At 36.8% G+C, this 13,537-nt stretch overlaps 1 protein-coding gene across 2 annotated transcripts in view; it reads left to right on the forward strand.

Moving 5' to 3' along the window:
- The window catches only part of LOC142342559 (AP-3 complex subunit delta-1-like), a 365,254-nt gene that overhangs the window by 337,207 nt on the left and 14,510 nt on the right, over positions 1 to 13,537 (forward strand). For both annotated transcript variants that reach the window (XM_075393930.1, XM_075393931.1), the window contains exons 19-27: positions 386 to 514; positions 968 to 1,174; positions 2,090 to 2,264; positions 5,533 to 5,655; positions 7,235 to 7,400; positions 10,335 to 10,482; positions 10,786 to 11,077; positions 11,363 to 11,499; positions 12,026 to 12,121. In XM_075393930.1, the coding sequence (XP_075250045.1) occupies positions 386 to 514; positions 968 to 1,174; positions 2,090 to 2,264; positions 5,533 to 5,655; positions 7,235 to 7,400; positions 10,335 to 10,482; positions 10,786 to 11,077; positions 11,363 to 11,499; positions 12,026 to 12,121 (1,473 nt within the window). The remainder of the gene's footprint in view (positions 1 to 385; positions 515 to 967; positions 1,175 to 2,089; positions 2,265 to 5,532; positions 5,656 to 7,234; positions 7,401 to 10,334; positions 10,483 to 10,785; positions 11,078 to 11,362; positions 11,500 to 12,025; positions 12,122 to 13,537) is intronic.

A 13,537-nucleotide genomic window follows, 5' to 3' on the forward strand; every position in this document is an offset into this window, starting at 1 on the left:
GGATTTAGTTTTATTTGTGCTCGTTTTGTCTCTGCTCGACGAAATATGGAGGTTTCGGATTCTATTCTGTCATAATGAGGTTTGTAGTTTTTGTAAGCGCGAACGGTTCACACGACAATTATTGAGAGTTCAATCCCCTGCCTCCGTGAAGGTTTACCATAGCCTGACCAAAGTTTCAGACGCAAAAAAAGTGGCTAAAGTCAGCAAAAAACCAATGCTGCCCATAAAGAGAACAGTCTGAAATGTGGGGAATAATGAGAAAGAGGGAAGCTGAGAACAGGCTACTGTAGGCCTAATGCTGTTCCGCTGACGCAGAAACCACAAATGTTATTATTATGTCAATTTAGAAGCATGGTATTGTACGCAAGCAGTGGGATTTTTTTAGGCATGTGTTGCTCTGCAAATCCTGAGATACATTGAGAGATACATAGACAAGGATGAAGAGATTGTGGAGGACTTCAGACTCCTGTTCGCAGAGGACCTGAACCCAGTGGCACCTAGGGCGCAGAGAAAGGTATGTCCATAGTCTGGAGAGAATATATTTGTGTGCTTTAGGTTGGCAATTGTTGGTCCAACAATGTAAACTTACGCAGTAAACGGAATGTCATGCAATCGATAGTCTTAAACAGCAAAATTTGCATCAAATAATTACAGAACAGTTGAAATGGTAACTGGTAAATTTTCCAGTCTTTGTTTAAAATGCCGATGTCAGATCAATGACAATTTAACTTGGCGAAGTAGTGAAGCAATCAGACCAATCGTTTGGAAATGATTTCCACATCTTTCGAGAACAGTTCTGTTTTTTTTAATCAATGTAAATGAGTTTTACCACGCAAGAACAGCCGATAGTCGGTGGAATTTGTTGAACAAATCATTCGTTTGGCATATGCATCTAATTCTTTATGATGCAATCACAATTAGAAATACGGATAGATATTGCAGTGTCTAAGTGACATTAATGATCTAGGTTCCAGTGCCGGAGGGTCTGGACCTGGACGAGTGGATAAATGCCCCACCCTCCAGCAGTGAAGAAGACGATGTGCCAGGAGCTGCTTCCACATTTGTGGATGACAGACACTACGGGGCTGCATCTGGCAACAGGGCAGTGTCTAGTGACGCCAACTTGGGCATATTCTCAAAACCAAAGGAAGTCACCGAGGAGGATTTGGCCAGGGTAGGCTTGAAATTAGTGATCTTGCTCAAGTTTAGGATAAGCAGTTAAATGACCAATTTTTATTGAAATTTATGTTGTTCAGTGCTTGATATCAGAAATGGAGTTGAATTTTGGATATAGCTAATGAAATCAATTTTAGATAAAATGTGAATTTGGATCTCTTCCGTTTGTGCCCCCCCCCCCAAGTACGTTATGCACCCCCAGTTACAGAGCACATGCCATTACATAGCAAATCATTATGTAAAAATACTCCGTGCGTCTGGGGGTGCAAATATTATGCACCCACTAAGCTGGGGGGGGGGGGGGGGGGGGGCACAAAAGGAAAAGATCCGTGAATTTATCTGCTTTGTTGCCGCACCTTAGGTATTAATTTCCCCGAGAGTATATAGAGTATTGGAGGGACCGCGAAACGGAAAAAAACACAGCTTCTTAAATAGCGTTTGGTATCTTTAGATCTATGTATTTGGAGCCTCATGTCATTATTACCCCCCCCCCCTCCCGTCAGAATTGGTGTTTCAATATAGCTTGCTGAAGGTCACAAAATCAAGCGATGTGCAAGTAACAAATGTTGAATAGCTGAGCATAGATTATGTTGCCCTCTTCAATAAGACCTTTTAACAGTAAAACCTGCTTTAAAAATGTTTTAACCGAGTTTTTGCTCGATCAGCACAAGAGTCTCCGTTAATAGACAAATAGGAGTCTTCAAATGTTATTTTTACCTATGAGAACGAACAGCTACAATTTTAAGATTATTATATGAATAACAATACTGATACTGTGATTAATTTATTTAATATTTGAAAGCACCCGGATATCTAACCTTAGGGTTATAATCAGAATAATTTACTTGCAATTGTGAAAAAAGTTCTACTGCAAAAAGTTCATGCAATTGATTCGATGTTTGTAATGCTCTAGGCTCGAGAGGAGCGTGAGAAGTACGTCTCCAACAACATGTACTACTTGAAAAGTTCCAATGCAAGTAGCAAGACCAGCTCCCCTCCTGGTAAAAAGATGTCTGGCTCCAAACAAGGCGGACAAGCACCTGAGTCCTCTATCGCTGCAGAATTGGATCTCAAGTTGGAAATTCCAGGTACGTTAATCAATTTTGGGTGCACCCTACTCGAGACCAAATGGGCAGCTTCCAAGATCCTCGCAAGCTCGTTCCGGTCGAGCTCTGCTCACATTTATTGCTATTGACGGCTTTTCTCATTTTGCGCAGAAAGTTCAAAAAAGTGATGCTTTATTAATAGCCGCCCTCATCTTCTCAGCCGGCTATTATTGCGCTCGTATTTTTTTTTACGACTCGAAGAGGAGTATTGGTTTTCTTAAGGTTTTTTTTTTTACCGGAAGTACTATTTGTTCAGACGCTGTTTTGACCTAAAAGCGAAAGTGAGAAAAATTGCCGTGTGAACAAATTTTTTCTGAGCGAGAGAAGTTTTTTGATCATGCGCTGCGTTTAGTGAATGACTTTTTGACTTTGAAAAGTAGTTTTTGACTGAATGGCGCATATAGATAACCGTTTTTAGCCGTTTTTCGTTTAAGTGGCCCATTTTTTTGCTTGTAATTTGGTTTTTAGTAAAAATGATTTTTATTCGATGCTATAATGAAATGTAAACCTTGGAAATTAATACCACAGTGTTTTGTAGTGCCTGGAAAAGCGTTTCAAGTTCAAAATTGGCACATATTTCTTGATTTTCTAATTAATTTTTGGCTTTTTTCCTATTAATTTATTCATTTTTGGATCTTTTAGCCGTCTTTTTGTCAAAAATCAGTTAATATGGCAACTTCCCGTTGATGATTCATATACTGAACGCCTCTTTCTACCTCGATGTAATTTTGTTGTATAAAATTGTATATATGCTGATCCGATTTTGGTAATTTTTTCCAATTTTTCTCAGTTTTTTTCTCTGTATTTTGGCTTTAATTACTAGAAATAGTCTTTTTGTGCAACATGAGGGGTTTTAATTTTGTTCAAAAAAAAACTTCTATCGTTTTTTTAGCGTTTAATTTTTGAAAAACAGTTCAAGTTTATTTTATGAATGCAGTCTTAAAAATTTTTTGACCGTTTTTTTTTTGGAAAATGTTTCAATGTTTCGTATGTTTGATTTCTGCTTTTTCTTTTTGTTCTGTTCAGGAGGATGGATGTTTTCTCAGATGACTCATTGTCTTTTCTATGTCTCGAATGCTGAAAACTGAAATGTGTTCGTTTTTCTTGTTTTTTTTTTTATTTGATTTTTAACTTTCAAAAACCGAGAATTAGTCTCTGTTACGGTGTTCCTTACATTGTGTCCATATTGTTCACATTCTAGCTAGTATCATTCTAGCTTTGTGCTGGGACCTACATTTATAGTGGTTATATTGATTTTTTCTGTTATTAAAAAATTGAATGATTTCAGTTTTTTCTTAGATTTTTGTTATTTCTTTGGTTTGCAATTGATTTCATTCAACATAAGGCATTACTGAGAGTTTTCTAGAGAGCTTTTTCCAGAAGGTCCATTTGTTACTTTTTATTGTGATTTTTCCGGCCTTGGTATTGTTCTTAAATAATTTTTTGCCTTTGAATATTATTCTGTTGCTTATGTCTTTTCTATAATTTTATTTTTGAGTTAGTATGAAATCATGTTGCCATATACAACAGCATATATATAACAAGAAAGAAATATATGTTGTTTTTGTCTGAATTGCAGTGATTAGAAATCTAACTGTAGTTGTTTTCTGATTCTTAACTTCGAGCATTTTTTTGAAAAATTTAACTTAGTTTCTAAGTAGTTATTATTATCTGCCGTTTGCTTTCGCGATCTTTTTGAGACTAGAATCATGAATTATGTGAGGGCAATTGATAGCCCTGTCAGCTTTTTCAGCCTATCAGTGTTTTGAATATCCTAATTATTTTGCACTTAAGGTTACCGAAGGTTTTCAATGATAAATATTTTTGCTGCATTTTGTTTCTCTTATTGACAGTGGTTTAAATTTCACCAATTTTTAGATCAGACGGGGGGGGGGGGGGGGTAATGAGTTCATGGTTTAATACATAAGGTAATGGATTCAGCTGCAATTAGGGTTTTTTTGTCAAGTTCTTACGCTTCGAGTCGCTTCCGGAATTCTTCCGGCAATGTTTTTTACTTCGTCAAACTTTTTTTCGCTTTACCATTTTGCCGCTTTTTCGACATTTTGCGTGAAATCTTTTTGACTTCTCTAGGCTTGTTTCTCTCTTCTCTCATTCTGCTAAAAGTGAATTTGAACATCAGTTGCTAAGCAAAGCAATTCAAAATGAACAGAGTCGGTATAAAAAAGTCAGAAATAGAAACGGGATAAACCCATAAAGCCCAATTTTAGATGCCCGCTATTTGAACGTCGTTCCTATAAGTCTTAGTTACCACCTCTAATGCTTATTGGTGTTGGTAGTAGCCCCTGTAGCCTCTCTCTAAGAAACAGAAGTATGTTCAACTAGAAATGCCATCAAAATAAATCGGCCTTAAAAAATATTTTTGTACAAAAATCTTTTTTTTTCAATATATTCTATTCGTTCAATCCCAATCATGCTTATTGGAATCAACGGCGGCTATTTTCCGGCAATCTGCCGGGTATGTTTGGTTTTAAAAATTTGCCATAATGAGAAAAATGGCCAGAAACAACGTTCTCCCATCATGCTGATCTTGTTCGAGCCTGTTCCACGTATTCGTATAACTGCGAGGTCAATGGTTATCTTGCAAGGTGTTGCAAGATAATCATTCGGAGACGAGGGTATCGATTTAGTGACACGACACGTTGCATTAATAGATCTGTCCATAACTTGGGAATATCGGACACTAGTTCTGATAGTGTGCTGGCTCTCAAACATACTCTATTCAAACCGTGAACAAGTTTGTTTGTGTTTGTTCCTAATTCTGAGTGAACCATTTGATGACAAACTTGGCAGCGAAATAATAAGGTTGTCCCACTTTTTCACCCCTATTCATTTAACGCCGATTTATTCACTCAGCGGCCGTGGGACTTGATATGAAACTATCACAACCAAACGTGGGATTAATTTATCCACTTAATTATGACAAAACATGCCTTTAATGTCGACAGCTAATTGGCGGGATGAAATGATAGAGGGGTTAACTGACAGAGGGGTGAAAAGAAGTAGAACCATAATAAGATCTGAGTGAGACTAGCCAGCGAGCCAGTTCAATTGATACAAGTAATTACAATGCTTTAAAATAAAACAAGCAGATTCTATTCTATCTGGGAGGGGGGTATGTTCTGCGATATATAGTGAAAGGACAGGCATAATACCATTCGTTTGTTCCTCTAATGTCTGTGACAACATTATAAATTGAAGTGTCAAGATTGTTGAATTTTGATTGGTTCAGGGTTCTCCTTGACTGAGGCTGAGAAGAAGGCGATGAAGAAGAGCAGTAAAAAGAGGAAGGGGAAGAAGTCCAAGGGTGGTGCAGGTGACGACGGGGCAGCAGAGACATTGGACTCAGACGCAGGTAAGCCTAACTAATGCAATTACTAAATTTTAAACAATGATTATTGACGCAGACAAGGGGAATTGTCAATTAAAATTTAAACTGATTTTAAGAAAACGAATGTTTTCGAACATTGCGTTCATCGTCAGGTTTAACAATCGAATAAAATTATTTACAAAGTATATAAACTTGTCTTTGACTCTATCTATTGAATTCTAAGAAATGAGTTAAAATAATAACGAATTTTTGAAATTGTTTACAGTTAAAATCATATTTGCAACAATTTATTCACATTTATTACACCTGAATTAATTCAATCTTTATTCCGGAGTTTTTGAAATTCCCGGGTATTTTGTTTTCTATTCCTGAAAAGTTTTTTCCTTCATTCCTATCTGTTGCTATCCTTTACTTGTTGGGGTTGACAAAATTTCGAATTAACATGTACCAGAATACTTTTGATATTTTGGCTTTGAAATGAGAATAACACCATCATCGGCTAATGATGGAATAATTTGCTTTAAAGTATTTAATTCCTCTCAAACGAAGTTTTTAGCAATTGGTTTTGTAATCGGATTTTTCACTTGAGCGATTGTTCGTCTGACCATTTTGACTTTTCGTACTCAAAAACGGCATAAACAGTTAGCGCGCTAAGGCCATTAGTTTTTCTCGGAGCCTTTCCGCTTACTAGACTCTTAAGTATACGATTCACCGAACCTGTTTTGGAGACATAAATGCACGGGTGAAGGGCGGTTCTTAATCTTAAAAGTTTGACCCCCTCAATCACCTCCAACCTTCGGTCACTCCCACCCCTCAGTCACACCCGCCCTCTCCGCTCACCCCCCTGATGCTGTCTCCCCTAAGCCGCAGTTGGCTACTACCTAGAGCCCACAGCTCGGCGGTCGTTTGAGAGCAAGTTGCCCGACGTTTGCTGGTTATGTTTGATGTTTGTATTGCTTTGAAATTAGAATAAGACCATAATCAGTTAAATGCGAAAACAGTTTGACTTGTTGTGTTATTTCGTAAGATGCTTTAAATTTAAAGCTATTTAAATGTACTTTTTTGATAGAAGAATACTTATAAAAGTTATACGTATTGTGAAATTGTACCTGTAAAATTTAAAATATACTTATTGAATTTAAAACTACAGATCAAAAATTGCCTCACTGATCAATGTAAGCATTTCGGCTTTGAATTATCTCTCGTTAGTGGGTAACTGAAATTTTAAATATATTGACAGCAAGACCATATTTAACTATACGGCTTTGTGCGTGCTTCATCACTTTCACGGATTTCGACTTCTCCTTCAAATGTTTCGCCCGTTTCTTTTCATCCAATTGAATTGAGATGATTGATTCAAACACAGCGTAAAGGAATTCTATAATTTTAACTTGAACTGCCAACTGTTATATAAATTGTTGTTTCATAGCGCATTACTATGTTAAAAAACACGTTTGCCTGACTGAGGGCGTAGAAGTTAAGCCACCTAAGCGGGGGGAGGGGCTATGTGCATACTAGGGTGGTGGAGAAGGGGGTTGGCGCAGAATAGATCTGTTTGCACAATCTATTGCCTTAGTGTTTCAATGTTGAGTTGGGTTCCTAGGTCTCTATGACAGTGATGGAGTTGGGGGTGGAGTGGGGAGGGGTGAGCCCGTAGTGGACATTGTGGCTGAGGACATGCCAGAGGGTGCTTTGCCCAGTGATGAAGAGGACAAAGCGGGTCACGAGAATGACCCACACCGGCTGCTCAACTTTGAACTTGAGACCGTGTTAGTACGAAAGAATAAAAAATTAGGTTACAACATGACAATTTACCCAATGACATTATTCCCAATTCATTTGATATGTTGGTTAAATAATCCGACTATGAATTAGGATATTTTAATCCCGTCGGTTGTAATAGTTTCATTTCAAGTTCCACGGGCCGCCAAGGCATGACCATGGCCATTAAGTTTGTTAAAACATAGATGTAGTAGCCACTGCTAATTTGTAGTCGGGTTTTTGTACGAAAATGTCAAAGTGCATTGTGTATAATGGCATTGGGTAAATTGTTTTGACTCCAATAAATTGGTTTTAGAGGATTAAGCAAGTAATTATTTGGCTTCGGTTGCTCTTATGCAATATTGTTTATTCAAGTTCTCTCAAACAAAGTTTTCTGCAATTATTTGGTCCTGATGTTCTTTTATGCAATTTTTTCTTGATTGATGTTTGTGTGACTTTTTTTAGCTTGACTTTCGTGATCTAATTCTTGTTAGTATTTGTAAAAGACTTAAATAGTTCGCGACAGGTCACTAATAAAAGTCAAATCTTAACAAGGAGGATCGCTAATTTGCGATGGCACGTAATATTCCGACCCCGTTGATCCCCAATCTTGCCTCAATTGTCTTTCAATTGAAGCAGAGATAGAAGTAGTTCGTGTTTCGTTATTCTGATAGATTCGTTACTTTGGTAGGTTCTTAAAAAACAGACTTCTGTACAAAAAAGGGTTCACACCAGTGAGATCATTTTTTAATTTGACTAGCATGAACACTGGAACAAACGAATTGACACACATGAAATCAATTAACAATTTTATCCAGTGAACAACTAATTTTTACCGAAAAGTAAAAACACAAATATTGAGATCAAAAATCAACATCTATCTCGTTCAACTAACAAGCGGCCTCGATTATTTTTGGATTAATTGCTCTTGAACGAAGTTCATAGCAATTATTGTAAACGAGTTGGTCTTTTTATGCAAATTTTTTGCTTGACCATTTTGCGCTTTACTTTCAGAACATTCTTTGACTTAAGTAATTTTTTCTCGCTTTCGTTCTTCATTTTTGAAGGATCTCTATCGCTCTCACTCGAAGTAAAGCGAAGTAAAGCTTGTTGATAATATAAAGTCGGTTGCAGGATAGAATAAATAAGTGTCAAATAGCACAGTCGGCAGGGTTGGGTGGTGCCAAATTATTTTCCACCCGCTTGTCGTTCGAGAGCAATTCTTCTGACATTAGTCGGTTCAAATTTATTTTTTAATTTTTCTTATGAGACTTTAAGTGGGTGCAGAACTAAAAAATAGCCTCAACACTTTTAAATCTAAAATCAGAGTGCGATCAGATAAAATACACATAGGGTATCCAAGCTATATTATCATGAGGTCAGTCACGATTGAGGAAAGTCATATTTGCCCTTTGAACTTAGCAAACGATTTTTTACCACATTGGTTATAGCCGCGAAGCTATAAGTTGTGAGGAGCTATTTTGCAGTGCTCGTGGTTTCTTTGTTTCGACGTCTGACGCTCTTTTTTCGTTTTACATTTGTTCACACGGCACTGCAAAGCTGAAAAATATGCTTGCGTGTGTGATGTCATTTCTCACTCTCTTCTGTCAAAGTGTTTATGTCTTGATTACATTTTGATCATACGAGACTTAACCTCAATCAATAAAAATGCATTTACAAACTTAGAGTCAATTTGAAATAGTTTAAGGTCAAAGGAACTCTTTTTGTGTAATAAAGGTCCCTAATAAAAAGGCTTCTGAGGAATGAATTTTAAACAGGCTTTATTAATTTACCGCTGAATGTTTTTTACATAGCGGCTACAATAACTTTTCAACTTAAATCTATCTGTTTATTATACGGCACGCAAGTCTTTCGCTGCTATTCCGGCAATCTCGCTATTATGTTTATCAATTCATGAAAAACATATGCGGAGAAAAGTCCAAAAATCCTGAATAAAACTCCAAATACATAAAATAACCTTATGCAGGCTGGTATTTTTGAAATTGCAGGTAATATACAATTAAGGTCACGAAACGCGCATCATCACAGAACGTTTACACTTCACGGAAAAAGATAAATTTTTCAACGAATTTGATTGAGAATGCGGAAATTGTTCCCTTGTGAACGAAATTCGAAGAACATAAAGTTGCAATTCAGCCTTTAAATCAAGCTTTTATGTAAAGTACAACTGAAAAAGTCATTTTTTAGATTTTTGAACCTCATTGGTTTTGATAAATCAGATATTTTTTTGGAATAGAGGTTTCTACTACGGGTAACTCAGCCAGCCACCAATCCATATATCTCACATCAGTTTTTTTTATATTTCCGGCTCAATGTACTAATTAAATTGAAACATTTTGAAATAACTTTTTACGGCCATTGTAAAATGCTCTTTCGGTTTTGAAGTTTCAATGCGCTATTTGGTTCTTTTCGACTGTCTAATAATATTTTCCGTCTTTTTAAAAACTTGCAACTTTGAAGAGAAACCTTAAAAGTTGTTAAAACACAAAAGTGTTTTTTAAAGCTGAGAAGTGAATTATCGATTTTTTTTGAGATTAAGATTTTCGTTTTATTGCTGAAGTTTTTAATCGCTTTCAAGCAAAGTCGTTTCAATAATAGTTTGTGTGGTCTTGAGATTTTTCGTTTAATTGATTTTTCGTCTGACGCTTTTAATTTTCTTTGCTCAAAAACGGGATGAACTGGTTAAGTGGGTATTTTAGTCACGGAGCAGCTCTCTTTAGAGCTTTACTAGTCATTAAGTGTACAATTCATCGAAGCTGCCGCGAAATGATAAAAAGTCCCCCTGCCCCGGTGTCACCGCTCCTACCCAACGGAGGAGGCCATATTTCTTAACCTTAAGCTAACTGGCATGATAGCCAACGTCTCGCCAGTCGTTTGAGAATATTCTGACCAAAGTTATGGGTTATTTTTCTTTGGTTTAGTGCGCCCTTCGAAGAGAAGCCGGAGAAGAAGAAAAAGAAGAAGAAAGAGGAAGAGAGCATGGGAGATATAGCAGCAGAGACGAAGTCAGGGAAGAAGAAGAAAGGGGGAACATCATCTGAAGACAAGACCAAAACTAAAGGCGAAAAGGTTCCGCTTTGATTTTTATCAAATTTAATTTTATCAGCTTCAGTTATTTCGTGAAGGCATAGGTTGCTGACGTATATTTGTGAAAAGGCAATTTTCTTAACCCGAGAGTCGCTTCTGTGCCTCTTTCACGTCACGACTTTTTTTTTGAACGCCGTCACCCAAACTTTTGCAATTTTAAGCGTTAAAAACGTCTCTGCTTTGAATGTGAAAACGAATTAAGTATGAAAATGATGGGATTGCGTCAATAAATGTTCATTATTTAGAATTTTAAGTAATGCATGTGAAATCCAAATCGTTGATTAGGGTGAAAGCGGTAGCAGTAGCAAGAAAAAGAAAGCAAAAGATATCGAGGAACCAGACGCTATGGAAGACGAGGAAGAACCAGTGTCCAAAAAGAAGGAGTCCAGATCGAAACGAGACAAAACATCCAAGGGTGACAAAGCACCCTCATCGTCAACTGGCGAGAAAGACAAAGAGGGAAAAGGGTCCTCTTCATCCGGGGTCAAAGAGAGGAAGAGTAAAAGACAGCAGGGTGGTGTGTCAACTGAAGAGAAAAGTGAAACTGCAGAGGTTGTTGCAGTTGGAGATAAGAAAGGTAGAGCATAGCGAAGACTCAGGATGGCTCAAGAATTTTGGGCGGGGAATTTTCAGGGATTTAGTGAGTTTAGCGGAATGGTGATTCGAGAATTTAATAATCGTTGTTTAAATGATCCTTCATGTTCCTTGAATCATTTAATAATCCGGGGGCGTCGTTTATTAATTTGTGCATTTGGTTTTTGGGCGGCTTTTAAATTTATTTTTTAGAATTTAAATGGCTTTTCACAGAGCAAAAAAGGGAATTTATTAGTGAGCTGATTAGAATTGTGCATTGTTTTTCCAGGTGACAAGAAAGAGAAGAGTAAGAAGAAGAAACTGTTGAAGGAGATTGCGGGTGAAGATGACCAGGAACAAGAGAAAATTAGGGACTCAGAGGAACAGAAACTGATTGGTGGCACAGAAAACGGCAATTTGTTGCAGGTTAGTTTACACAGGAACAATTTGAGCATTTCTAAGGAGTTTCGTTTGATTGCCTTTTTGTTATGAATTTAGTATTCATGCTACAACCCAACCCCTCTTCCCTCCCCCTCTTTGAGAGAATATGACTTTTCGAAAATTTTTATACACCTTTATAATGGTATGCTAAATTGCAATACTAAATACAAACTATAATCAGTGCAAAAACATGCTTTACTTTGTTCACAATTCCTCGTGAAAATAAATTTTGTTCAGTGGCTGGAGAATTAAACAGTTTCTCTTGCCAACCATGAGGGACTTGAGAAAACTTGCACTGTTTATGGTTTGAAAAACTGCTCTCTGTGTGCGGCCTCGATTTTATCGGCAAATAAATGTCGGGTTAAAAAAATAAATGAAATCAGAAGTTATTCAAAACGAGTTACAAATCAGATGTAACTGTATCAAAAATACTAAATTTTTAATAAAAGCCACTTATGGAAATGTGTTCCATGCATAGAAGGAATATGAGACATCCTATTATGTAATTTAGGTTGACTTGATTGGTGGATTCTCGACTGCAACTGTGAGTTCTCACTCTCTTGTTGACATGGCAGCCAATGGAGCAAAACACAAACACAGCAAACACGTTAGTTCCATGGTCAGCGTGATCACGACATTGGCATTGTCGGTAGATAATAGACATACAATGTTTAAATTCATTTCGAATGACCACCTGTTTTGCGTTTAGAATTTGATTGAAATCTGACATTCATCTGCCGACAATGTCACGGCAGTTACCACTATAACCCACAGGTTTTGAAAGACTGGAGGGGTAGGGTTGTTCTTTGGGGCTACTGAGAATAGATATGGCTGAAAGCATTTAAAAAGTATTTAAACCTAATTCCTTTGAAGTTTTCATTCGATAAGCAATTTTTTATTCGAGCACAACTGTGATAATTTTGACTACATTACCCCCGCAAGCCTTTTCCGAACAAGACCTTCGAGGTTTAAAAAACTGACTTTAATTGAACTAATTAAACCATCATGCTTCAGTTGGTCCATATGCTAGCATGCTTTGAAGTCATCTTCTATCCCGATCAATTTATCATCTGAATTGCAAATAAAGGTCAACGTTAATAGTGTTCTCTTGCAATCGTTTCAGCGTCATTTGACAATTAGAGCCTGCTCTGTCTAAAATGTCTTGCATTTTTCTCATTCATTGCAAAATCTTCATTCTTCCATGCTTTCATGAAATGGGGGTGAAATTTATCCTGCCCTGGCTCTTTTTGTTCTGTCAATTTTGTCCGATCGACATCTTCGGCGGAGGCATACAAAAGTGGTATCTTTGAAAATCCTTTGGAAAACAGTCAGTCGTTGAAGATGGTATTTATCTCTGATGGTACTAATTTCTATTGATTTGAAATTTTTATTCTTAATTTTTATTAACCGCCTCAGCTTCTCAGCCGGCTATTATAGCGGTCCTAATTTTTTTTACAATTCAAAGAATTTGAATTGTATTGAGGAGCTGTCTTTTTTTAAGATCTATTCACACATTTTCATGATTTTTGAAGTCAAATTGGAGTGGTGACTTTGGTCACGCCGAAACAGGAAGTGGAGTGAAAAAGCTAGTGGTTTTGCGGCGTGAAAATTTTTCGCTCTAATTTTCGGTGTTTGAACAAAAATTCTTTTTCTCGCTAGTGGTTTTTGTTCACATGCGGTGATTTCACCTTGATTTTTTACTGTTTTTCGATTTTTTGGATCGGGTTTTTCCCAATTGTTTCTAAATCGTTTTCCCAATTCATTCATAGTACGTTCTAATCCTAGTTTTTTGTTGGAACCAAATTTCAATTTCTCGCTGTTGGTTTATTGTTCACATGTGGCTTTTTGACATCGATTTTTCTGGTTTTTTTAAAAATTTTTTATCTGATTTTTTTGGAAATGGTTTTCACAATTTCAAACATAGTCCATTCTAGGTCTAGTTTGTTGTTTAACCAATGAAAATTCTTTGAATTGTTCGTCAAGACATGTCCTGCAATGTTTTTTTACTTCGTCGAATAAAATT

The sequence above is a fragment of the Convolutriloba macropyga genome, chromosome 7, assembly GCF_964194025.1.
Source record: "Convolutriloba macropyga chromosome 7, txConMacr16.3, whole genome shotgun sequence".
NCBI lineage: Eukaryota > Metazoa > Xenacoelomorpha > Acoela > Convolutidae > Convolutriloba > Convolutriloba macropyga.